The sequence below is a fragment of the Amphiprion ocellaris genome, chromosome 16 (genome assembly GCF_022539595.1).
Source record: "Amphiprion ocellaris isolate individual 3 ecotype Okinawa chromosome 16, ASM2253959v1, whole genome shotgun sequence".
In the NCBI taxonomy this organism is placed as follows: domain Eukaryota; kingdom Metazoa; phylum Chordata; class Actinopteri; family Pomacentridae; genus Amphiprion; species Amphiprion ocellaris.
Window position 1 is genome coordinate 9,991,074 of NC_072781.1, and position 27,670 is coordinate 10,018,743.

Genomic DNA, 27,670 nt, shown 5'->3' on the forward strand with positions numbered 1-27,670 from the left:
ACTCTTCTATTTGCTGCTGCTCTCTGGTTGACCTGGAGAATGCAGGGTCAAGCAATTATGAACTGAAATGCCATTTTGTTGTAGTGACTTTGCCACATGACAGAGATGGAGTGAAGACCAGTAGCTTTCTGGCGTTATATTAATAATGTTCATCGATGAAAAGACTTGTGCCGCTGGGTAACATTACAGCCTCGATGTTAAATAACATCCTGCTTAGAATAATTACATCACTAGGCAGGACAAAACTGGACCAGCTGTTGAGGATTTGAAACATTTCTCATGTATCGGGGAAATGAGAACAAGTGAATATTTTCTTAGCTCACATTTCTGGTGACATATAAATGGAAAAACAGTGAATATGTCATCGATGTTGTTGACTATGGTTATTCATTTGTAGGATTCACCTGGCACATTCAGTCAATGTTCAGTGTCCAAATAAATCTTTGATTGAATCTAGCAGGCACCAGTCAACTTAACAAAGTTCATGTCCAGGTAAGCCAGGCTCACAGCATACATCAGCAGTCAGGTCTGCCAAACCAAATTGACTTTGTACATCAGCCCACAGCTCATTTGGTCGATGCAGGGCTCAGTACAAAGAGCGGGAGGAGCAGATAATGTGTAATCCACTTACCCCTGCCAAGCCTACACACCATTTATGGAAGTCCACGTCATGAGGTTATTTGGAAACCCTAATTCATCTAATAAAGCATGTTTGAAGGCGGAATTAAATTTTTCTGAAAGCCCTAGGTACACGTGCTATCACAAAAATCAATCACATTTCAAATGATTAAATAATGTATGATTTCATGAAATTAGGTGACAAATTTGCGTTGCCAAGACACTGTTACAGACATATTAAACTGAAATTAAATCTCTGATGAATGCTCGAGACTGCAGCAAAATCCGTTATTTCTTGATGATGCATAAATAATTAAATCACCTTGCCGTAAAGAAACTACAGATGGAGAATGTGTGGTTAATGCTAAAATGCTCGCATTACTTAAGTGAAGCTATAGCAGAAAAATACAATTTTAATAGGATATACTTTAATTAAGAAATTATAATAAAAATAGTACAACCTAAAAGGCTCAAGTACAGTCCTATGCAATACATTACAGTCTTTAATCTATTCATCAACCCATCATTAAATAGAATCCACACTGTCAATCAGAAAACACAGTAAATTATTAAAAAAAAAAACCTAACCACACGCCCAAAGTAAATGTTGAGTAAAAACATTAACGAAAATAATATTGTTCGTGCAATTCTTTCTTTTTCTGCTCCCGCTTTAATTTATATATACAGTATCAATACTGTGCTTAACACTGAATATATTTTAAATTGATGAAATGACCATAAATTCCTTGTATCCAGTTCATCTGAGATGATTTTCCTATCCAGCGAATATTTTGACTCCTATTAAAATAAGCCTTAAGGACAATGTGTATGTTGAACTCCAACATCATAGAGGATATAAAAGAGCAGCATATATTTGTAGAGTATTTGATAAATAAATGTTACCCATGCATAGACTACAGTATGGCATCTCATCATCTCTCGGCATTCAGGAACCTCACCACAGGCTGGGTATGGTAAATAGAGAATATAACTCATCAAAAAAAGTAGCAAACACAATATAAGACAAGACAACCAGGGGGGATTATCATGTCCTGGATTATCAATAGTGAAAAGTGTCCACAATCATGCATATGATGAATATTTGGCCATATTTGTAATTAGTGTGTAAAAAAAGAATTCCACATCACATTTAGACTAAACAAAGGCCTAACAGCAACCAGGATTTACTATTGCTATAAGTCTTTGAAACACTTCACCACGTTTGGTGCCGTACTACCAGGCTCCTATAATACCACCAGCGAGAAAGGCAAAACTGTGTTTTTGTAGTTTGTGTGTTGGAATCACAAACTTAAAGGGAGTGTATGTGAGAGAAAGAGTGATTGTAAGCACAAGACTGAGAGCACACTGAAGTTTCTGAACCTGGAGTCTCTTCTACAGAGAGAGACAAAAGAAAGGAGTTAATGAGAGTCCGATGTTACAGGCGACATCCCAGAATCCTTTGCGGAGTCTGAGGTGTCGGCGGTCGCGGGGGAGGAGACTCTCTCGTAGATGAAACTGTAGAGACTGATGTCAGGTCGGGTCGTGCGGCAATTCTTGCACATCACATTGAAGTACTGGTTTAAAAGGCTGTACAGCTGGCCTGGGAAGGTAAAAGAGGGTGTGGAGAGAGAGGAAGGGAGGCAGGGGAAGAGGGACGGTGCAGGGGTCAAGAGAAGGAAGAAATATGAAGAGAGAAAAACAGGGTTTGGGAGAAACAGACAAAAATCATGGTTTGAGAGTCAAAGAGCACGAGAGAGCGTGACTGAAACTACAGCAGGGAAAAAAAAGAAAAAAAAATGAAAGTGTGTTTGGGCTCATTTATAAATCAAGTGCACGTACACGCGCACACATGCCATGAGCTTTTTTTTCCTCCTCCGTAGCTCCACTTTAGGAAATGGATGGCTAGAGGGGAATTTCTCTGAAAGGCTTCAATAAATGTCAGCAGAAGAAAAATGAAAACGGGGGGAGGGGAGAGGTTGGGGTCAGTTCAGGCAGTAATCCACTCTGCGGCTGAGGCTGAATGGATGGGCTGAAGAACAAGAGATGGCCCATAAGGTGGAATAACTTATCATACAGACGGACGGCGTTCTGTTATTTATGCATACTGTGTCTGTAAAGACACCAACAAGGACAAGCTCCGTGTGCTGTGCGAGAGCCCCGCAGTCCTAACAGTGGGTGATATCATCACTATTCCTGGTCATTATGTAATCTGCCATAAGGGCTCAACAGATGCAGGACTGACAAGATAACTGTGCGACTGCAGCTTGAGAAGAAAGTGTAACTCCTGCAAACAAGAAGACTATAACTATTTGACTGGTTGTGAGTCTTACCAACGGTGACTTGTCTCTCGGTGAGGAAAGTGTACATTTCATAAACATCTCTCATGAGTTGAGCATCTCCAAACGTGAAGTATGCCACGTCTCTCCCGGCCTCTGCTGCTGCCATGAACTGAATCAGCGCTGAAAAGCAGAGAAGGAGAACGATATAGGAAAATTCAAGCACCAATATTATATTGTAATAGCAACATTAGTTTTGGAACGGCATCATAAAGGTATAATTGGCCACTGAAAAGCATAGGAAACTAAGTAATTGGTCAATAAGCCAGATAAGGTTCGGCTTCTGGCAGAAAAGAACATGAGTGACAGGAGCAATTTATATCAGAAGCAGTAAATAATCCACCTCTGGTAGATTAGTCTCATCAACAGCACTCAATCTTTGAGCCTTTGCAAATTAGGTCTTAAGAGTTTTAAATATTAAACAGAATGGTTATAGATTTCTGATTAATGAAAACGCAAAACAAACCATTTGCAAAAGGTCTGTAATCTTTACTACAACATAACAGCTTGGTCTTATGTAAGTCTCAAGTCAGCTTTGGGACTTTAATGTAAAATACAGTTATTACCTTCTAAAAATACCAGCTATGTTAATTCCAGGGCTAATGGGCGGGGCCCCCAGAAGCTAATATCATCCTCAGGGACTCAGTAGAATCTGGATCTATTCATAGCATGTTGCAAAGGAAATTAACAGCTTTGGTTTAAAATCTAACTGTACACAAACATAACCATGTTACTCCAACCTCAGAACACTCGTTTGCATTAAAAATGCAGAACATTTATACAGATATGTGGTTTTCAGCGCAGTACAGCCTCCTTGAATCCAGGCATAACACAGCAGATCAGTATTTAGTAGCTTGTGGTAGAACAACAATGTGAAATTATAATTAACTTATTGACAGCAAACACGAAATAAACACAACTGTTCAAAATAGCTTGGCACACTCAAGGGGACCGTAAGGGGCTCCTGTTTATGAAGAGTGATGTTGTGTTAGCCCACAGAGACCCATGTCAGCCTGGATTTATAGCGTCCCTGGCCTGTAATCAATCGCCCTTTTAATGGAAAACATAAATGTGTGTCAGCTGATCAATAAAGGAAGGGAAGGAATAGGAGAGTGACACCCTGGGAGAGCCACTAATTGACTAGAGGGGTTTGAGAAAGACCAGCATCACTGCACAGTACATACTGCATGAACACTTGATGTTCCTCTGCAGGGACCTACTGGGACAAACAGGATAGATGAGTGGATGATCCTGTCTGAACTACTGATATTTACTTGCTGCTTCAGAATCCAGATTTATGTCAGTACTGTGACACATCTGCCACCCCAGTTTTACCATTTCAACTCCCAATCACGGGGAAAAAAAAACTATTGATTTCTTCATGCATGTTGCAATACAAAGTCTTTCCTCTCTTTGGACTTATGTTTATAATTCATCCAATGATACCTTTGAGTCGTGTGTCTCCACCAAAAGCTCCACAGCCCCAGTTGCCCGTGGCTACCGCAGAGAGATGCTTGCTGTTGGCGTTATTTCGATAGAATCCACAGTACGCCTGGGATGAATAAACGGGGGGGAGGAAGTAAAGGTGGGGAAGAGAAAGACACAAGAGAAATTTCTCAGAATTTTCTATGGTCGCTTTGAATGTATTAAAATAAAATTAAGTAACAGACGCATAATGGTTGAGCATTACCCTCAGATTGAACTATAAACAAGAAAATGCAATTTGCCTTTTTAGGTGCACATGGGTGTATAATATTTTGCTTATTCCTCAAGGGGAAAGAAAGATCAAAAATACGACTGCTATAAATAGATTTTGTGAAGTATGGCCAGATAAAGCATTGGCTGCCTTTAGCTAAATTCAGTGCTGTTACAGATCACGGACCCTTTAATTAACATCTTTGCAGGTGGCGCCTGACAAATATGTCAAAGTTCACCACCATGAGCTTTTTATCAAAGCACTGTGATGTGCAGTTTTATCCTATCTATCAACTGCAAACGTTAATGTCTTCTGAAAGGTGAACAGGCTTCTTGGCTCCCTCACAAAGACACCTCTGTTTGGAGAATTGTACTGCTGAATGTAAGACAACTATATATTGACTCACCTTATTGAGTTCTCTGGTCATCTTCTCTGGGAGGAACTGCTCTAGGAAGTGCCGGTATTTTAAAGCATCCATGGCCACGATCTCTGTACATCTCCTCTGCCAGTTGTCCCTGGAAATGAAAGAAAAGCATTGAAAGGGAACGGATTTCCATTCTCCGGTCATTCAGTCATTTTCTTCTTATTGAATTTAAGATTCCAGTTTTCAGTTATCAGAGCAAGAATCAAAAAATATTAGATAATATAATACCTGGGTGTCTCGTCTTTGTAGCTCTCTTTCCATTTGTAACTCTCGGCATAGCCAGAATATTTACTGTACTGTTCAGTTCCTGCAGAATAAGAAAGACAAAGTCACACAGAAAATGATATTATTCACAGCTCAGTAGTCAGAGCACACATTGGGCCGAAATATGTTTCAGCGCCTTATTTCCTAAATCAAATTTAGTGGCTTTTATGCTCCCAGTGTGAGTACACAGTTTCAGCTTATATTGGATTGTCATAAATAAAGCCCACTGATTTAATAAGTAATCTGCTTTGGGTTTCGAAATTAAAAGCTTCCAGTCACAATAGGTAGAAATTATAAGAACACAAAAAGCTAACCTCAGTCACCTGTGTGAAAATATTTACAAAATATGATCCATTAGGCGGCAGCTTTTTTATCCATACATTCTTGTATGTGCTCAGAGTTAGAACTAGAAAGATTTCCTCATGTGTCATTACCAATACAGCGTGGCTATATTGGTAATGATGAAAAAATGACTCCTATTAATTGCACCATACATTATGCATTGGGTATGAGATGTTTAAACAGCACTTCGTAAGAGGGTAGGTGTAAAACGTGACTAACATAAAGGTTTTCATGGTATGCACTGCTACTATTGCTAGTAGAGTGAGGGAGATTTATAGGTAAGTTCACAATAACTGGTAAAGTATTTCAAAAGCAACGCTAAATGTCATTTTTAAGTATCTCTTCAAAAGCAGTAATAAAGCACTGCTGTTACATTAAGGCTTGGCTTGATTTCAAGAATGCACCTTCTTCAATTACCTAATGCGCTTTTTGTGCCTTTCTCTGAAAAAATTATGACTCAAGTTGATGGACTGAAGCCAGGACACAAACTACGATGATGTACAATTGGGCAATAAGAATGATGTTTCGAGACAGACTTTGTTCACACTAAAGAAGGTGTTTAAATCTAGCAAAAGCTTCATTTTAACTTTTGTTTCCCCAGAAAACAGTGTTGTTGGTTTGAGAAAAAATACTGAGAAAAGCCTTGATTGAATGAACCTCAACAATATTTTAAACATCTTGTGCTATTACAATCCCAACCAGTCAAATAAAGCACTAGCGACTCCTAACGTCAAAGAACAGGCTTCCCATATCAACTCGTTCAACTGTCCTCCTCCTCCTCCTTCACCTTGAGCCTTTTTAGCCTTACAACCACATGACAGCATCCTGCCATACAGGCTTCCATCACTAGATTACATCATGGATCTCTACCTTCCTATCTGAGATCGTCCAAAGACATTCACACTTAGACTAAGACTCACATTAGGACACCTCTAAAGATAAAAACAAATATAATTAACTTGACAGAAATGGAAAATGCAGAGAGCTAGAGACACAGATATAAACTCTAAAAACACAGACAAGACTTTAAGAGGAAACTCAGCACACGTGCAAAGAATATTCTGAAGGTTTTAATGAATCTATGGCACAACTGGTCCATTCCATTAGTGAAGCAATGACCTTAGTTGGGCTATAAATTCCTTTCTGTCCAAATGTAATAAAGTTAAGTGGAGAGGAGGAGGAGGGAAGAGGGAGGGAGGCAGAATGAAGGGAGGCAGGGAAGGGGACGGTGACTAACCATTGAAGGTCACTTGGGAGAGATAGGAGTTCCTAGGAAGACAACATGGCGCCACACAAACCAGACAACGCTCAGCATGCTAAAGCAGATGTCGATTTTTACATGGTGTGTGCTTGTTTAGTGGAATTACCAGTGTGGGTTGGGGACTCTAACAAGATACAGACTGGTCGTTTTCTCTGTTCTGCTGTTCACACCCAGTCTATAAGGAATAAGCAAAGTACAATACTAGAGTGGGCTGAAGGTGCACATCAGACCAGGCAAACTGGTGGCCTCGTAACTTTTTGTGCGTCCATATAAATCCTGCCTCTTCTGTTGGGTCTACGTTCAAAGAAGACTCTACCAACAGAATCAGTTAAGCTTAAGCATGTTTTGAGTCCGTGTCTGCGCACAGCTAAGTTATAATAAATGTCCTCATGTCAAGAAGAGGAATTTATCCAACAGGATAACGATGCCTCTAGTGTCTTCAAGGACCATTTTATTTCCCAGTGAAGGACAAGCACCAAAACAGGGCAAGCAGTTGTTCCAATATTTGCTTTGCCGTGCTAACTTTATTAAGTTCTAATAAAATGAATATGATGTGAATAAATCAACTGACTAAATCATCAAGCAAGGCAATTTCATTGCCGGCCACTTTCTAAAAGGGGCAATAAGATAAAACTTCTCCAGGCTACAAAATGACACTACAAAACAAAAATAATGAAGCTAAACTTGAATAAACGTGCATGCATTTGATTGGAAATATCTTATTATATACATCCTATATATATATATATATATATATATATATATATATATATATATATATATATATATATATATGTATATATGTATATATATATATATATATATGTATATATATATATATATATATATATATATATATATATATATATATATATATATATATATATATATATATATATATATATATATATATATATATATATATATATAGTTATTTCACCTGTATGGACATATATGAGCACATGAATGCATTGCCCTGATCAGCATTTGTTTCTTACTGTAGCCAGTAGTGGGTGAGCTGCAAGGCAGAGAGGAAAGTTGGAGTGACCAGAAAAGGAGGAGGGAGGCAAATGAGAGGGCAGAATGCTTAGGCTGACCATAATAGTGAGTTGGAGGTTGAAAAATGGAGCAGTTCTGCTTGGGAGAAATGAAGGATAACTGGGCAGCCCCAAGTGAATCAATGCAATGGATTTACCTTCGGACGGGAATGAAGTACGAGGGGGAAAAAAATGAATGGAGCCCAATAAACACGAAGAGCTCAATGAACTAGAGGAAATAACTCAGAGATGAGTTTAGCCCAGGTTAAGTGCAATACTAGAATGCCATATGAGATACATAAATGTGTGTAGTTTCTATCAAATACAGATAAAAGCCAACAAAATATCAAGCAATTAATAACCACGAGCACAGAGATTAAACTCAGTGTTGCTGGACCATATACCTGTGTCTACTATTTTGGTATAGGTTGTACTTAGTGTTTACTACTTGTAATTATATAGTAAACACACTACAGTAAGGGGACAACTTGTCTATAGGTAGATACTCTTTACAAAAAAAACCACATCCACATACAAAAATGCAATACTCTCCTACAACTGATCCACAAAATGTTAACTGAGGAGTAACAGCAAGAAATATACTATGATAACTACTCCATACTGACAGTCTGCTCTATAATGACTCTATTCTCTACACTTAGAGAGCAAATAAGCACCATGTCACAGAAAGCCTTAACTGGGTGGAAACCTATAAATAAACTGCTCTATTATCCTGTTTCCATATGAGGACACTACTTATTAATGTTTAAATGTCAATGTTTGACTACGTTGAATCTGGAGCTACAGTTTCCTCTCTGTTTGATTTCTTTTGGCAATCAACAGCTGAAATGAAGAGTAAACCTGAAGGCTTAAAATGATGTATGTGTGTCTACATACCTGTGATGATAAGGCATTCATTGTATTCCATAGCTTCAGTAAAGAGGCGTGAGACAATGAGTTCAGGATTGATGATGAACCTGATTTCTTCCTGAACCAGTCCATGTCCTGTGACTCCACCACCTACTAGTCTGTTTGCAAAGTCCACCTAGTGAAATAAAGGGGAAGAAAATAAAAATAGTTGATGAAAATGGCTCAGTCTTTCATTTCTCAGATGATATATCCTGTATTTTATGTTCTCCTTTTCACATTTTTGGATTATTTAATGGCATACAAGAGTCATTTACGGAAATCAAGATAAATGATGTCCAAAGCATACGGAATTTTAAAAAAATATTCAAACAAATTTTAATCAAATGTTGCAAATATTTTGCCCTTTGACCTGCCTCTTCAATACAAATGAGAAAAACTGTTCTGCTAAAGTCACTTCCATTATTTAAACAAATGACTCTATTAGCGTCTTATTATCTGTCACCAACTGTAGTCATTTAACACAGATAAATGTCTAAGGATCACAGCATGGCTTCCTGCTTGGAAATAATCAAATCAGGAAATCATCGCAAAACAACACACGTGAAATCTAAAGGGATACTTCAAAAAACAATAAAATGTACAATTAACAGAGAGCAGAGCAATAATGCAAAATCTGCAGGAATCCATCTTTGTATATAACAGAGTAACAGGTTTGCTGGTATTGCCTGTAAGGGCTCACTATTCAGCGCTTAGTCCACAGGGAGACATGAAACACCCCTACTTTCTTTTTAACTCTTTCAACCCCAAAACCTGCCGCTAAGTTTGAAAAGCATGTTATTTTTGCAAAATCACCCAAATTACAGTATTTATCACAGTCAGAACCTGCAAACCCAGAGAGAATTTCCAGATCTTAAACTTTCCATCTTTGAACTACTCATCTGCAACGTGCCGTTTGGTCAGGAAACTTAACCTTTTTTATGATTTACAGGATTATAACTTTGTCATACTGCACAAAAACTGTTCTCTCTATTCTCACCCATGGTTGTGCTGTTATCAGAGAAGTGCAGTTTAAAATAGATTTATATTGAGTAAAAATTTGACAGAAAAAAAACACACAAACTGGTTGGGATTCAATCCTCAGCAGCTGTCATGCTTTAGTCTGACACAAAGGAGGAAGTAATGATAATAAAATAGGTTTTACAATCAAATTGTCAAAAATATTATACGTTTCGTAAACTTAAAGCCAACGATGTTATAATTGTCGTTCCAAAGCCAAAAAACACATGGACTTAACATCTCTACAGAAAACAAATTCATGTACGGCAATAGCCTAAAGACAATAATCTCATGCAACAGCCTACAATAATACCAATACCCCAGACAAAACTGGCAGCCACTACGGAAAGTGTAACCATATTTCATGTATATCTTACACTAAATGCTTGAAAATTGTAAGTGGTTAACAATGTTTTCCCACGTGGAATTTTGGACATTTTCAGCTAGTGGCATGAAGCCAATCTATCAGCAGGTCCACAACTTTGGTACTGATTAAAATAACTCAACTTCTAGATAAATTGGCATGAATTTTATTTTCTTATTATAAAAAATGCATATAGTCACTGTGACATTCTCCCAGGGGTTTTAAAACAAAAAGCTTTGAGTTTGGTCACCGCTATCTTAGTCTTTTCAAGCTGGACGTGAAGAGTAGAGTGTAGTTCGGACTGAAAACACAAAGACACTGTAGATACCCACATAGCAGCAACATGTCAATCATACAGGAGCCCCGCCTTAAAACATACCCTGCCTTAACACTGTATTTTACTCTAATTGGGACCATAACCTACAAAATGAGCATCATGATATGTTGAAGGAGCCATGGAACTAGTGATTGAGACCATACATTTATCAGGAAACTGTTAACTAAGGTAGAAACCAAGTAGGGTCAATCTTAATGACGGCTAGCCAATCAGAGCTTTTATTGCAACCAGAGGAGTCCATTAGACAGAATGCAGGGTTAAGTCATTTCCACACTGGCTTCACTTTTCAGACCCAGTGGTTCTCCTTGAATTCTTACATATATATTCAGTCTCTGATGAGCCTTCATCTCTTCCTCTGGTGCCACCAGCAGGCCAAATATTTCACCTGTATATTGAAATATCTCATCATTACCTAAATGGACAGCACTAAATTTTGTACAGACATTTTAGGTCCCTGACAATTAGGTCTAATGAACAATGATTGACATTTACAAGCATGTGGTCTTGAGTGAATTTTTTCAGTTAATGTATGGACTGCCATGTCATTTTGCCATGTAATATTTGTGCTTTTTGCTAATAAGCAAAAGTCAGCATACCAAAATTCAAAATTTAGATAGTAAACAGCGCAAACATATGAGCTGTTTAACATCAGCACTTTGGCATTGAGAGAATGTTATCATCCTGATGTATTATTTGTGTTTGGATCAAAGCAATGCTATGCATAAGTACAGCCTCAGAGACCACAGATTTTGACTCCTGATAGTGACTCTTCTGAGGTTCAGTGTATAACGGTCACGTAAATACATGGACAAAGATAAACCCAATAGTTTTGATGAGATCACTAAAAAAAATTCTAGGCATTGGTGCATATTTTTTGGGATTTCTGTTTCATTTTAGGAAATATTTTGATTTGATACTGGAGCTTCATTCCATGTAAGCCAACTACTTGTTTTTGTAGCACGGATAAGAAAACAGCCCATTCAATCACAATTCTGATATTTAAACAGCCTGTCAGGGGTGAAGGTTCTGCTCAGTGGCCCACAGCTACGTCAGTTCGTGACAGTGAGTGTGTTTGTATGTGCATGTGTGTATGTTTTCAAACCAGTCGCTCAACTCCTCACCTTCTTCTCTGGTTCACCCCTAACCTCACTCCCCCTCAACCCTTCAATCTAACCTTCTGACAGGATGACAGCCCAGTCTGCCCTATCGAAACTCAACACACAGCCAGTGTCCAGCCTGCTGAGGTAGCCATCAATCTGACTGCAGGACTCCCGGCCCACTGGGTCACCCCAGTGAAATGGCTCACCCTCATCATCCTTTTCTCCATGTGCCTCCTTCTCCCTCATCTCCCACCCCAGGGTCCTCTCCTCCACCCTTGCCACTCTGAGCTACTCATGTGTATACATCAGCTGTCAGCTAGAGTAAAAACATGCGCCAGCCACCCAGGATCACCGAGGGGGGTGAGGAGATAGGTTGAATCAATACAGACAGAGAGCCAATAACCTACACGGATATGCACAAAAATTATACAGCCAATTCTGAGGTGAAGATGGTCGCTTTGTTTTTGAAAGCAAGAAGGAAGGACAGGTGATGTCAGAGTCAGGCATGTCTGACAGCAACAAGTGCAAAACAGGCATGTTATTTTCAAACCTGAGGCCAACAATCCTACATCATTGTGCCACTGTTACAAAGGAAAAAGACCTTTACAGTGACAGAAGGACACCAATTTTATTTATAACTAGTTGTACTTGGAATTAGATACAAAACTGGTTCCCACCTGCAGCATCCCATATCCATCATCCTCAATGGTCCCTTCACAAGTGATATGTAGGCGTGTCAGCTGAGTCTGGGAGCTTGACAAAAAAAAAAAGATTGCAAACAGGGCAAGGTATAGCTATCTGTGTAACCTGACGATGTGGAGCATATTAGCATGCACACAGTATGTAAGGGGCTTTTAGGCCAAATGTGTACTGTATGTAGAGAAATAAATAAAAGTTACAAGTAATTGTAGGTCGAATGTAAAGTCCTTTCACATTTCAGATTTGTTCAATCAGTATTTAAGGACATCATGGTGATATTTAGATAAAATAAAAGTGTTAGAGTACTTACTGCCCCAAAACAAACCACAAACCAATATATGACAATTTAAGAAACAAAACTAATCCCCATTAATATGGATTGTTGTGGGTTGGATTTGACAAAAATTTGGTTTGAATAATTTATTTTAAATTCAAGTTATTAAATCATTACACGTGAAATAGTATAATAGTAAGTCTTACCTTTCCCAGTTTGGAGGATTGTTTAGTGTTTGTCTTGTGAATGTAACAAGACCCTTGGGCCCTTAGCAAACAGAGAAAAAACAGTGTGAATCAATAAAAAGCAAATCAAATGAAAAACAGAGAGCATTAAAAAGAAACACAATGCTAAACATAATGTGGGATATTTTCAGTCCTTACTCGCATGTGTAACTTTCCTGAAGTAACACAGCAGAGTTTTCAATTTCTCAATTTTTCTTGGTGAAGAACCTTCAAACAACCTGAAACAGAAAGCAAAATAGGAAGTTGAGTACACAAAAGAGAATTTTCTCATTTAAAGCAAGAGTTTTTAAAACCTCTATTTCTGACAGTCAGTAAAATTATGTGTTACATTTGAGCAGATGAGAAGAATTAATGCTTCTATCAGGCATTATCCTTAGCTCGCTGCACAACCGTACTACAGTAACTTGAGTGAGGTCAAGCTTTCAGACTGGCATGTCGTCTCCCCCATCTACCTACATCCGTCCCACAATGACACTGCCTGAGGCCCTGTCCCAGTTCATCAGAGTTACTATTAAAACTAGGGTGAAGGGATGGGAGAGAGCACTGGATATACAGCTCACTCCATACTGGTACCCTCTCTTGTCTTAAAAGCAACCTAAGCTGATTACTAATCAGAGTTCAGCATTCATCTTTCCCTCCCACTGCTCTCTGCCCAGGCTGGTAAAGTAATCAAAATGGAGAAAACAAATAAAATGAAAAAGGTAATGTATTAGAAGTTCTTTGGTGAGTAAAAAAAGGCTAATTTATTCAGGAGAGTTCCCACCTATGAAGTGCTTTTCCCCCTCTGTTTAAATTCCTGACAGAATGCCTTACTCATGCTTCGTGAACCTCCCCACCCAACTCTTTCCCTTAGTCAGTGTCAATTTGCTATAATGTACCCTGGAGGACAACATGCCTATACAATAGCGTAAGTGAAACACAAATGGATCAGGGTGAGATTTCCAGTGTAGCCGCAAATGATGCATTGCTGAACAGAGAAGGGTAACACAGGATTTAGACACAAATATTGCAATTGTTATTTTAAGGAGAGTCACATTTAATAGTTGGTTCTTATCCACCATTAGCCTATTTACTATATTAAGTGCACATCATGTTTCCGACAGTTTGTCATTACTCATTGTTCAGTATCCTAGCAAGTGTGGAAGGCCAAAAACAAGAGGACCTATTCATCAGTAATGAGCTTTCATTGTCGACCAAACTGCTAAACGAGCTCCTTGTGTCATTTTCTTCTCAAACAGAGGAAAACACCAGCTAAGGAGATAAGTCTCCTGCCTTCTATCCTCCCCCTTGAATCTATCCATCACTTAACAGAGGACAAACCTTGACAGTTCTGCCAAAACAGCAATCAGCAGATTGCTTGCTGCTCTGGTTGTCCAAGACAGAGCGCTACTGTAGCCGATAAGCAAAGTGACGGACACTCCCTCAATTACAGAGAGAGAGGGGAGGGCCAGTAACGATCCAGGGCCCATTTTAGACTGCAGTGGTTGTCTTGTCCTGTCTCATCTCCTCAGAAACACCAAGATTTTTCCCCCTCCTCTTGCTCTTCCCTGTATTTCGCTGCAGGCAGAAATGCTGATAGTGAAGGCAGGCCGAAGTGGTTCTGAAAAAGGCAACTTTGCGGCTGGAATCAATGCTTACATTATTACAGAGGCAGATATATTGCACTCATACAGATGATACACTGGTGATATGGGAAATATGATTAAGGCTCAGATAAAATGAGGCAGCCAAGGCTGGGTATGTGGCCCTAATCACAGGTACTCAATAGGATCTTGGACTAGGGTCTATTTTAATTGATCCTGGAATGCAAAAAATAATGCAACTCAACCACCAGGAAAGAGCAAAAAGCTAATTTGACCCTGGACAACAGTCAGGGCCCATGCAGATTGCAAGGAATATCAAAATTATACAGTTCTTAATATGCCTATATCATGTTCTGTTAAGTGTTTAAGTACTACTATAATAAAGTATTACCAAACCAACATCACCAGTCTGTCATTCAGCTACCAAAACTTAATACAAATATCACTAATGAGGAGAAAGTGCCTCGAGCGAATTGGGGAAAATTGAGTTGGGGTGATATCTGGACAATGTCCTGGGTATACCAAGGCACTAACTGTCCAAAAATAGAGCAGGAAAGCCGGTAGGAAAATCTCATTATAACTCTGTTACCGACTCCACCTCACCTATAAACATCTCAACTTTCTAGTCATTATCAGCGAGCAGAAAAATGCTTGGAAAAAATTCCCAAAAGATTCAATTAGACGTCTGCTCAGAGTCATTCATGTCACAAGTCTGTCTTAAAATAACAGTAAATTGTCCGTATGAACAACTAGATACTAGTTGCTGCAATATTTCACCTTTTTATATTTTCCATTACAAAATCCATTCCTGAAGTGATTTCAGTGCAAGTGATGGAAGGACAAAATCCAAAGACCTTCTTTTGTGAAAAAATGTATTTCTAAATTTATTTACAGCTTGTCTAACTCATGTAGGCTGCAGGTAAAAGTCTGCCTTTGGCCATAATTTTCAATGTGGCTTTTTCCTCCACTTCTGCTAGCCAGCGTTATAGTTTTTAAAAAAAATCCTTCAGTACAGGATAAAACAACAACAGCCATCAAGCAGCCTATCACACTTCAGATTTGTATTTCTGAGGACTGCGATCATGTAGTAAGACAGCCATGCTAGTTTATTTCAGTAAATCTTTTCCCATATAGCGGAATGATATAGCAGTGCAGCCAGACCGTTCAGGGCTGCAGAATTCATCAATCTGAGTTTGTCAAATCAAGAGATCATCTTCCGGAGTTACTGTCTTTTTAGAACAAAACTCCTTTTTCTGTGACTACCTCTCGACTTTAGCTTAAAATGGAAACAGAAAGAGGAAATTTTATCCTAAAAACACCGCAACTAATGGAAATATCCACTTGACTCTAATGCTAGCTTCAGATAAATTTATTAATAGACTTAAGCCCATTTCAATGTTGAGATGTTTTCAAGGCTGCCTTGAAAAATCACAAACTTATCCTTCAAGTCATTCTTCAGTAGAGAAAAAGGTGGGCATCGTTACCAAAGACAGTTCCCAGAAAACCGGTGACAGACAGCCAAACCTGAAATACTGCCACAACCTCTGCTGCAAGTTTAAACATTAAACCACTACAGCCATCACTCTTGGAAGTTTAGCTTTGACTATACACATGCATCACTTTCTTTTCCTCCAAATGAACTGACACTTTGTAAAGCCACAGACACAGAAGTGTTTACTTTGAAACAGGCTATCAGAACAATTTGTTTCAATTAGACAACCCAGGCTTTCTTACCAGGCCACTGGTTCTGAGTAGGTAGAAGCTGAGGACACCAATTTAACACTCCTACTCAGACCTCCCTACCACCCAAAGGCCATAACAGACACATGGAGAAAAATTCTCGGCCCAAAACCCAACCCTTAAGTCTATAAGATGACAGGTGCAGTTACAGCACACACAATCACAATAAGAAATAAAAACCTAAGTCCACAGTTTGATAGAAACAAAGTGGGACACCAGACGGTAAGACTTTGTTTCACAGCAGGGTGCTATCTGTTCATTATATTATGGCCCACTGCATGTTAAAAAATAAACAAATTCTAATTAACACTTAGAATATGATTGGAAGCTGAGTACAAACACATGACTATTAAGGGTTTTCAAGGCAGTAGTGCCCCCTGATGGAAATCAGTTTACTTTGAATAGTAGGATCACTAAGGACTGACGACTAAAACTAAAAATATCTGTGATTAATCAGAAAAAAATAATTTTTTGAATTTATTTGATGTCCAATTTTCAAGCAGAACACTGCTGAAAACATTAGAAAACCTGATGCCATTATTACACCAACAAAACCCAGGCGATCGTAGCACAGTATACAAAAAACTGCTCTGTCATTGGCTTAAATGGTTCACAAAGAGACTCTTTATGGGACTGAAGAGACAAATCTTATTGCATGAATAAAATACTAATGACTTCAGCCCACTCAACTGCCTAAATGAGCCAATCATTGTTTAGGGCCTTTCTGAATTTTTCCTAGCGATAGACTGCCTTTACCTGTAGAAGTTGATCTCAGGGTAATTGCCGTACTCCGACTTGCGGGAGTTGCGTCGGGGGAATGTGCAGAAGAAGGCGTTGGCCAGAAGACAGGCTATTTGCTCCTGAGACAGAGTCAAAGAATGGTTCATCCTTGACTTCAGTAGAGGGATTGGCTAGAAAGAGATATGGAGTGGGGAAAAAAGACTTAAAATCAAAACGGTGACAAGAGCAATGGCATGGAGTGAGACAAAGAGACAAAAGCTGGAAGACGGGATTAGAGAAACAACACTAGATGCTGAAAAAACATACAAGGTTATGTGGGTGTAGTAGTGTAGGTTGGACAGCTAATGAGGGTAGATAATTAGTTTAGCAATCTAACAAGGAGAGGAGACAAGAGTTCCATTAGGTAAATGGGTAGGTAGTAATTAAGGTCCTGGTTTTCTTGCTCTCCCCCAGGTTCGCTCAGTCAGACACACAGGGCCCATCCATCTTCACTGATTAGGGCTAAAGAGCCTCCCAAGGCTGCCCAGTTAGCAGATCAATACCAGCTCTAATAACACACACATAAACATTAGCCCTGACGCTTAATACGGCAAAACAAAGTGGAGAGTCAGAGAGCTTCATTATGTAACAAATAATTCTCTCTTGAGGTGAAATCTGTATCAGAAATTCCTTCCTTCAGTTAAACTGGAACACACTTTATGTTCTGCTCTTGACTTCTCCAGTAGAAACTACAGGGATTTTCCTATCCTGCCCACAGTGGGAGTTAAATTCACCTTATTAAATTAAACTGAAGACTCTGAAATAGATAACATGATTACAAAAATGCCAATCCTGTAATTCTTATATGACTATAATTGATGACAGGCAACATAAACAAAGATGAACGGGGATGACATTTAAAAGATCAGTGACATGGATCAGCTCCATTCAATGTGAATAAAAGGGAGGCCCTTCACGATTTGATGGGGCCAATATCCAACCCTGTTTTCCCAAAAATGTATTGCTCAGAGAGGGAATGCTGAGTGGGAAAGTTCAATTAAAATAGACCCTAGTCCAAGTTTAGTGCACTGAATGCACAAAGTAAGTGGAGTTTTTTGTAAGTGCACAAGCATAACACATGAAATGGATGGCAGAACATGACATGAACCTCTCCCCTCAGTCCTCTTTTCTAATGAAGCAGTTCTTGATATGGCCCAGAAAGGGGAATTCATTACCTACCAGTTGTAAGTCTTGAGATGATCCTGTAAAACATTCACCACCCAGCTCTTTGCTTTTCCTCCCTGCTGACTGCCACTGTTCACCTTAAAAACTCGTCTTTAACCCACTATCACCTTGTAGCATCCTCACACAAAACAAGCACCTTCTGCGCATACATAGCGTACTGTAACTATTGGGAAATAGTGAACACTTACCATTGTGCAAAGGCGAGGAGCGCTGAGAGCCAGGTCGACCATAGCAGGTAGCACAACCCCAAACAGGTGTTGCACCTCAGAATGCTCAAGATACTGGAGAGAAGAGAGATAAACATACAAGTTAAATCAGAATCAGAATTGTGAAATGGGATATCTCTGTGGAGCTGACTGCCTACTTAGGCAGGCAGTTACTTGGATCCGGCAGTCAGAGTGACTGATTGCATCTGAAATGACATATTGGTTTGTAACACGACTGGTTTTTCTAACCAAAATGTTAAAGAACTAAAACCCTCTTTCACAAAATTCAATCAATTCCAAAAATTGCTCCTTTTTGTTTGTTTGTATATAAAATTCCAACGCCCTTGTTTTTCTGGAAAGCAGGTGTACTTAGTGACACTACATTTTGGAGAGGGGTGGAGCACGTTGCCCACTAATTATAAGGTTGCAACTCGATTCCCAGAGCCTCAACATGCCAAAGTGTCCCCAGGCAAAACACCGCTCCCCAAGTTGCTGCCTGCAACAGGTCAGCACCTAGTACGGCTGCTCTGCCACCACTGTTGTTTTGTTGTGTAAGTGTAAATTGACAGAGAAGAAATAGATTGTAAAGCTCCTTGTTTTTAGCTCATTTAGCTAAAGATGAGAGGTGGTGTTAGTGTGGACAATCTACCATTTATTTTCCAAGTGTAAATTTATGAAAAAGTCCCAATACTCCTATTATATTTTTTAAATGTGTGAGTAAAGCATAAACTGCTTTTCAGCTGGAATTTTGCAATATAGTTGTAAGGTTTGTATTGTACTGTCAAGACAAACAGGCCTGATAGTGCTGAAAAGTATGAGAAGTCATCTACTCAATAAAAAGTTGCTCTAATAAGAATTTGACAGTGAGTCTAAGGTCAGAACCCAATAATAGTAACCAATATCTAAGGAATGTTCTCTCATCTCCAACAAGAAAACCCAAGTTTCAGTGAAGGCAGCAAGGTTTATTGTTGTTATAGTGTGAACTCCCACCTCTAAGATATCAATAATGCCAACACTTCAGTGGTGAAAAAAGAACTAGAAATGCTGCAGAGTCGCTCACTACATTGAATCTGTTTCAGAAGAAACTACCATCAATCTGAGAACGAGCTCAACACGGCTGAGGAACCCATACTTCAGCCTGCAGCTTACCTCAGCATCCATCTGCAATTCCCTCTAAAATAAACACCCAGTTATTCCATCATACACCCAGATTTACAACGCAATCATTTATGAGTGTATTGGCTTCGAATGTCACTGCCATCAATCACTTGCCTTATTCTATCAAGGTAAGCAGGGAAGCCTGTGCTGATTAAATGGACCTTCTGGAGCAAATGCAAATGACCATTTGTGGGGAGAGTGGCAGGAAAGCTTGATTTTCAACAGGAAGTCTTTGGTGGTTGATTTGGCCAGAGGCATTTATATGGCTGCAGAGCAGGTCTGACTAAATGCTGTCAGAAGTAATGAACTGGCAGACATCATAAAGCGTTCCTGTGGGACTAATGGATGGTAGTTGGTGATGCGGCAGGATGAGGGCAGAAAGATGATCCCCCAGCCTTTCCACAGCTCACAGCTACAGCAGCTGGCCACAAGGTTAGGCTTCACACACAAACTATGTATTTCCCATCAATAAATATGACAGACTGAGTTGCATCAGGACAGTCCAGATTTAGTGCTGCATAGGCTAATGATCGATTACACATCGATCTTCCATCCATTCCGGATGGAAGTTATTTTAATTTCCCGGCAGCTCAACCTTTCCAAACCTGGATTTCACAATTTAATTTAGAGGTGTAGCATGTTTTTTTTTCCACGGCATTCAGTGCCAGACTGATATTTCAATCCTATTTAGAATAACTGGGTGAGAAAGATAGTAACAAAACAAGCAACAACGCATCAAAGTGAGTGAAATAGTGTGTTGTTGTCTAGCTGCTGAATGTTCGTGTTCATTCCCGGACTGCTTTCCTGCTCAGCCCTCAGACATTCATCAGAAAGTGACACGGTGACAGTTTCATTCGGCAGAGGAGAAACACTAAGACAATTTACAGACAAGCCCTAATTTGGATAACTCTTTTTTTCCCCTGTGGCTATTACACGTTGAGCGGAGTGTCAATCACTGGCCCAGTGGCAATGTACCTCTTGACAATTACCTCAGTGCTACAAAAATGTTGCTCCAGATTTAATTAGATGGTCTTGGCTAAGGAGTACCACATTCAAACTCACGGCATGTCGCAGCAAAACAGGATATTTTATTTATTTTTTTTTTTTATGAGCACAGAAGCACTATACACAATGTGCACGATGTATTGTTTATCTACATATACTGACAGTTCTGTAATGGTGGGTTTACAGAATGGCTGAAAATGCAGACCATATGACTCACCGCATTAGACAGTGCGTGAAAGATGAATCACTTTAGATGGCCCGTGTCTGCCGTGGAATGGCAACTGTTAATCATTTGAGCTCAAGTGTTGCCACGATAGTGTTAATGCTCATTCATTTTGCATCCATGAACTGATGGAAATGAAATTAACAGAAAATATGTGAAACTAGTCTGTAATTCTTATCAATTACTTATCATAATATGAAATTTGGGGTTTTTAACAACTTAAACCTTGACTTGTCCTTGTTTTGTGAGCACCACTCGCCTTTGTAAAATGCCTTGGCAGCAAAGAAATTAAAAAAAGAGGGGGTAAATACCAGACTCGGGGCAGTGAGTGGACAGTCGGAGAGATGCTGATGCAATAGATTCCTGGAAGAGGAACTCTCTGGCTGGCCTTACTTAGCATCCTTACAGATTTAATGGGGCCTTTTAATTAAATTGGATTAAGCCATAAAAAGGCTTAGGCGGCTATTGATCTGTGGAGCTCCCTGCCTAACTCTGAGAAATTATTTCAGAGAGAGAAGGAAAAAAACAGACAATTTCAGAATGGCTCTGTATTTAGCTGAGTAATCCTTGATGAGCGGGGACAGACATTCGGTTCAAATACCAATCTGGCTGAACTGTAACCGGTATCACATTATCTCACTTAATTGTAAGAGCCACATGAAATCAGTAGCCTTGTTCTTTATGGCTCCAACCAGGACATCAACTTACCTAAAAATAATTTAACCAAAAATATATGATTAACCACATGCAGGTTCAGCTAGTCATTAGAATCTAATTGATTTATTACCCAACCAAATACTCCACCTTCCTTTTATGGGTTCTTTGGGTAGTAATAGTCTAATAGTAACCATCTACATTTATACTCATTTTCAAAGTGATTCTAGCAGTAGACAGGCTGACTGCTAGTACATTTTCTACAACCTCTACAGAGGGAATTTCTGTAAAAGGACTAAAAGCTCACTTGGAAATCCTTTTCTTTTTTAAAAGGCTATCATATAACATTTAAAGACAGGTAATATTCATCCCATGTGGAGGGAAGTTTCTGTAACAACAGGTTTGTAATGATAACCTCAAACTGTCTAAACAGTGTACAAGAAGTGTTAAAAGAAAGGGTAGGAGACAGAAAGAAAGGAAGACATTCCCCTGATTCACCTGCAACAGCTGCTGCTGCTATGCTCTGTGCTTATCTGTCCTAACTGAACGCTGCTCCCCTGAGACTCCCAGGGACCGTGAGGGGACGACGCACACTGATGGGATTGCAGCCAAAAAAAGAAAGGCAGATTCCCGTCGTGATAACAACTCCAGTTTACTGTCAGCTTTAGCTTCACTCTTTATTAACGCACTTCACTGATGAGATGTTTATTTATATGGCAATTCTCCTGAACTGCAAATATGAAAGAACGTTAGACAGAAGAAAGTTTTGTAAATGAGGTTTCCCAACTAATAAACTGAATTTTAATTTCAAATTATTCTTGTTCAGTGAAGAAGACATGTTTTGCAACACATTACTGCCAGCAGTCTCTAGGGAAGCTGCTTTCAACTTCCTGTTTCATCTTTTGTACAGTACAGCCTCACAAAAATCAGGTAACGATCCTGTTTTGAATAGCTTACCTCTGTGCAAAGAAGGTTCAGGGCAGTGAAGTCCCATTTCTTTGCATTGGCTGTGTTATACCTCAATATCGCATCCTGAAAAGCAAAATGAGGTGTTATTCCTTCATTGAAAATTAATTTAAAACAGAATCCACTGTAAAAAAAAAACAAAAAAAAAATAAAATAAAATGATTGAATGGTATGAAGTCTTGTTTCATGCATGATGTAAAATATAACTACTGCAAACTCTGCCACCATGTGGTTCTTTATGGAATAGGTTCTGAAAATTAGAAACTGCTGTGTTCAATTGGAAAACTGTATGAACAGAAATTCTCTCATAGTTGTGCAGTAATGTTTAAAAGACTACTTTATGTTACTAATTTCTTCTCCCTGGTTACTTATTTACCAACCTAATTGCGTGCTCAGTTTCAATGAAATACACAGTACTGGAGAGGAGAGGAGTTGACCTGCTATGAACTACTTGAACTGCTATGTCTGTCAACATAAAGACGGGAAAAGAAGACAATATGACAATAAGATAAGCAGTTTTCCCACATTTTGCAGGAGTGTAACTGGCCCAAATCAGCACAGTCCAGAGAAGCAGTTTCCTTACCCTCACATCCAGACAACTTCTGAACCCTCCCTGCAAGGCAGTGTGGATCAGCTCCCACCGACTTTGGACGCCGCCTCCATCCTACATGAGAACAAAATCACATGGTGTTACAACAACAACGTTTACACCTACAATGTTCCTGCAGCAACTAACCATGTACCTGCACATACCTCAGAATCCATAGGAAACAGATTCTTCTCAGAGCAGGGCATCTTCACTGACACATCATCCCACGCATCTTTGAACTTGGTGGGGTATGGGACAGGGACCTCTCCCTCTTTGAGGAGATCTGTCTGTAACAGAGAAATAAAAAGGCAGGGAAAACAAGATATCTTTACAGGTTACTGTTGTTTTCACTTCTTAAAAATATGCATGCTGCAATAATTTAAAAATCTAAAAAATAAAAGATATTAAGGAAAAGGTCACTTTATACAGGAATCATGCCTTATTTTGAAGCTAAATGCATAGAAAATGAACATTCAAGCTCAACACTTGCATTTGTTTGCTGGCTGACTAAACAACTGAAAGTCATCTTGTTTTTAATGTAGAAAAGTGAATTTTATCCAAATGGTAATTATAAATTTGAAATCATTCTTCCAATTTAGTGATGGGTAGATTTTAATTTGGGTGGCCGGGTTGTTGATGGTAGGAGCAAGTTGTAGCTACACAGCAGCACTGACAGTGTTCCTGTGGGATAAGCAGCGGAGAGCAGTCTGATAGGACCTTTACTGACAAGACACCCTGAGGGAATTATGGAGGATGGCTTCACTTGGCCCTGTACTGTCTCCTCATTTCTTATCCACACTGTCTGTATCCAAAGAGTCTTTTTTACATCCTCTCTCCCACTTCTCCCTATAATTTTTTCTCTTATTAGGGCACAGTGTAGCAACGACCCGGCAGCTGAGTTACGGATACGTGCACTGTTTAATTCCCAGCCGACTGGACCTTCACTGCATGTCCTTCCCCTGCTCTCTATCACACATTGCATGTTTGTCTCCTCTATTCCTCATAGATTTAAAAATATTCTGAGAAAAAAAGAAAAAGTCATCAAGTGTAGTTCAACCAAAAACTTCCTAATTGCATCCACTTACACATTGTCGTTATGACTACAAACAAAAAGATCCACAAACGAACAGCTGGCTGTTGACTCACCCTGACTGTAACAGTGTGATTAGGCACTGCTTTCAGGTGAGACAGAGGGGGAGCACACTGGGGTATTCTGTTCAGCTCATCTATGGGTGTTCCCAGCCATCGTTTGTCCAAATTATGCAATGCAAATGGAACGCTGCACAAAACAAAAGCAGAACAGGTCAGTGTACTGCAGTACAACAGCACGAACATTGTGATTACAATGGGACAAGGACACAAGAAGAAAGGGTCATTTAGTGATTAGAAAAGACATAAAGTGGTAGAGAGACATGAAGACACTCGCAAGTACCTTTTGAAAATTGCAAGTGGCTGGCTTTCACTTAAGTCCTGACTCATATTAGATGAGCTACTGCACTCTGCTATTTCAGCATCCTCAGGTCCCACAGCAACAGGATGGACTCTTTCTTTGGCCGAACTTCCAGGATCAGAGTCTTTGACAATCTGCTGAGATCCCATTACCTGAGCCTTTCCAAAGCCAGTGTCCTCTGCAGAAGCATTGCCATCATAATGCTTATCTGCAGAGTCGTTGGTGATCATGGTTTTACAGACTGGACTGTCAGGACTCAGCATCTCCACATCACTGGGTGTACTTACAACCTTCCTGGGACTGTTACTAAGACAGAGGGTGAGTTTTGGATTTGTTGAGTGTGCAGCAACACAGGTTGTTTTAACAGGGTGGGGACCAGGCGAACTGGGCCTCTTAGATTTCTGCCCATTAGAACAGTGTAACTCATCTGCATTACTTCTGCTGCCTGCAAGAACAGATTCATCCAGTTCGCCTGCAGATCCACAGTCCATCGAATTCTGAGAGGCATCATGTGTGTTCTCCGTTAGCTCACAGTCTTTTGTAGTGTCAGATACTTGTGGTTGACAAAGGAGTTCATTATTTCCATCTGTTAAGTTTGTTTGTGGAACGTTGTTCTTTACATCTTCTGGCTTGACTTCATCAGTCAAACTGCAGCAGGACAGATAGGAAACAAAGTGAGAGAAGGTTGTGTTAGCAGGATCAGATGACAAAATGGACTGTTATGATCAAAATTATGCATCTTTCCTTTTCCCAGAGTGCATTTGCCATCCTTGTTAATAGGCGTATCCTACAAGCACAGTCCTTAATTATAAATGTACATTAAATAAATATAGAAACACAACATGAAAGCGTCTTTCTTTCTGACAGAGAAAATGTTTGAAAAAAAAAAAACGTTATTTCTGTTATTAGGGGAAGTAAAGGGTTAAATTTGGCCAACTGAGCCCATAAAACTTTTTGAACTGTTCACCTGGTAACAATTTCTCCACAACCGAGTTATTTAGCACCACAGTCAGGTGCTGCTTTTAAGGACAAGTGACTATGAAACACCATCATAAAAAAAATGCTGTAGTTAAATGATACAATGCCACAAATGACAAAAGAATAACAATAATCGACTGTTGGCTGGATGCTGTCATGTCAGTTAGGGCTGTAGCCAGGCACTGGGATGTCCACAACTTCACCATTTGTCATCTAAGAAATAGTTTCAAGCAGCACAATGTGCCTCATGATGCTCTGGATTTATGTGTCCGACAGCATGATACTGTTCCCCAAAATGTCTAAAACTTAACCCTTCAGAAAGAGTAGAACGAGATTCCATAAGCAGCATTAATAACCTTAAGAATACTATATGTCAGATGTGTGACTCATTACTATGACCTCACTGATGATCTGTCAATTATAATGTATAATATACTGCACATGTGGTTGTTTCAAGACATTCATTCTGTTGTAAAAATGCTGTGTGTCAAAACAACAAATACTTACACCCCTGTTTTGGAGATAGAGTGAATAGAATTTAATTAAACATTACAGGCTGAGCTCATATTTCTGTGCAATACACAAGCCATGCAAGGCACAAACATGTGCCCAGCCTTGACCAAAAAGTTTGGACCAGTTAACTTCACAGCTTACCTTTTCTGAGAATCCATTACTTCATCCATCTTTCACAGGTCATACAAGGCGATGTGAAAATAACTGCTGGAAAGAGAAAATATCGGCACAATGAAAAGCCGCAACATATTTCAGAATTTCACATATGCCTACTAAGTTACACCAGCAACATACTGCCCACTTTCTTGTGTCACAGTCAAATATAAAGCTTTATTGAGACGTAATTTTGGATGGAAGCTGCACTCAGACGCTCGGTGAGGAAACCCACTGAAACTTAAACAGGTGTTTGGTCCACTTTTTCCACAAAAACTGCTACGAGGCTGCAAGACAACGTGGTATGTAACAGCTTCAAATGTAGCCTCTTCCTATAACTGTCTGTCATTCAGTACGAATAAACACTCGCTCGGTGGGCTGCACATCACGAAAACGGTTTCGCAAAGCTACGGTGAGCAAGCTAACTAAGCAAACCTTATACGATACCTTTAACATTACCTTTACGGTAGAAAACAATTAATCGATTAGTAGTGGCTAGACAGATGTTGCGAAGGATTTGGCTAGCTTACCACCCCAACGAAGACCTAATCTCCAGCGCAATAACACAAGTCATCTTGAGCTAACTTAGTCTTGATTGGGTAAAACAAAATCTAACGTTAGCTATTACTCGCTAGCTTCGATTATAGTAACCTAATCCAAGCTGATCAAGCTAGCAAGCGCTGTCTCTAATTAAAACAAAGAGATACGTGGCGACTTACAGGCATGTCCGTCTTTGTATGAGACTTCTGACTGAGGTGCATTACACAATTATTTATTTATTAATTTTATACATAAACTATTTCTCTCCAGACTACATATCATTCACGAAAACGTTAACGTTCGGTTATTGGTGTACTTTCGTTGTTGCAGCGGTGCAGCTGCGGCACCTTGACGGCAGGAATATCTTGACCAATCACAACACTGCTTTTGGCCAAAGAGGCGGAATCTTGAGTGGTATCCTAGCAACTATGTCAAAAAGCAGTGCATTGTCGTGAATTTCTCAAACATACTTGAATAGCAAATGAGATTCCATTGCCTTAACTGTATACTGTATCTAAAATACTCGTGTGTGTGTGTGTGTGTGTGTGTGTGTGTGTGTGTGTGTGTGTGTGTGTGTGTGTGTGTGTGTGTGTGTGTGTGTGTGTGTGTGTGTGTGTGTGTGTGTGTGTGTGTGTGTGTGTGTGTGTGTGTGTGTGTGTGTGTATATATGTGTGTGTATATATATATAAAAATATATACATATATATACATATATATATACACACACACACATATATATATACACGTATATATATATACATGTATATATATATATATATATATATATATATATATATATATATATATAAAATTTGTCTGTAGTTGTCTGTCATGTCCCTCAGTGGCACTTTGATTTGTATTAGATGTTATGTGATGAGTGGAATTTTAGTATAAAATAGAATAAATATATAAAAATAAATCATTTGCATAGGTTTACGTCTACTTCATCACAATGTGATGTAACACTTCACATGTAGCTAAAATGGACAGAAGAATTATTTTTTACTGCTGACATTGTTGATTA

General features: G+C 39.2%; 1 protein-coding gene across 2 annotated transcripts; it reads right to left on the reverse strand.

Annotated features, from left to right (window-relative positions):
* Window positions 1-1,011: 1,011 nt before the first annotated feature.
* parga (poly (ADP-ribose) glycohydrolase a) lies at window positions 1,012-27,015 on the reverse strand. Of its 2 annotated transcripts, none has more exons than XM_023263900.3 (18): window positions 26,826-27,015; window positions 26,095-26,157; window positions 24,445-25,110; window positions 24,159-24,291; window positions 23,177-23,299; window positions 23,007-23,087; window positions 22,415-22,489; window positions 18,400-18,492; window positions 17,003-17,157; window positions 13,062-13,141; window positions 12,885-12,945; window positions 12,383-12,458; window positions 8,876-9,023; window positions 5,303-5,381; window positions 5,057-5,165; window positions 4,401-4,506; window positions 2,949-3,077; window positions 1,012-2,218 (listed from the first exon to the last, which is right to left on the reverse strand). In XM_023263900.3, exons 2-18 carry the CDS (start codon window positions 26,121-26,123, stop codon window positions 2,037-2,039), a joined length of 2,325 nt encoding a protein of 774 aa, XP_023119668.2. In that variant the 5' UTR covers window positions 26,124-26,157; window positions 26,826-27,015; the 3' UTR covers window positions 1,012-2,036. The 2 variants fall into 2 exon arrangements, with proteins under 2 accessions (XP_023119668.2, XP_023119667.2); XM_023263899.3 differs by having other exon boundaries at window positions 26,095-26,160.
* Window positions 27,016-27,670: the final 655 nt, after the last annotated feature.

Coding starts and splice junctions, on each gene's coding strand:
- parga (XM_023263900.3), bottom strand. CDS start 26,123: ATGGATGAAGTAATGGATTCTCAGAAAAG. Junction 25,111..26,094: donor GTAATGGATTCTCAGAAAAG/GTAAGCTGTGAA, acceptor GTCCTGCTGCAG/TTTGACTGATGAAGTCAAGC. Junction 4,507..5,056: donor TGACCAGAGAACTCAATAAG/GTGAGTCAATAT, acceptor TATTCATCCCAG/GCGTACTGTGGATTCTATCG.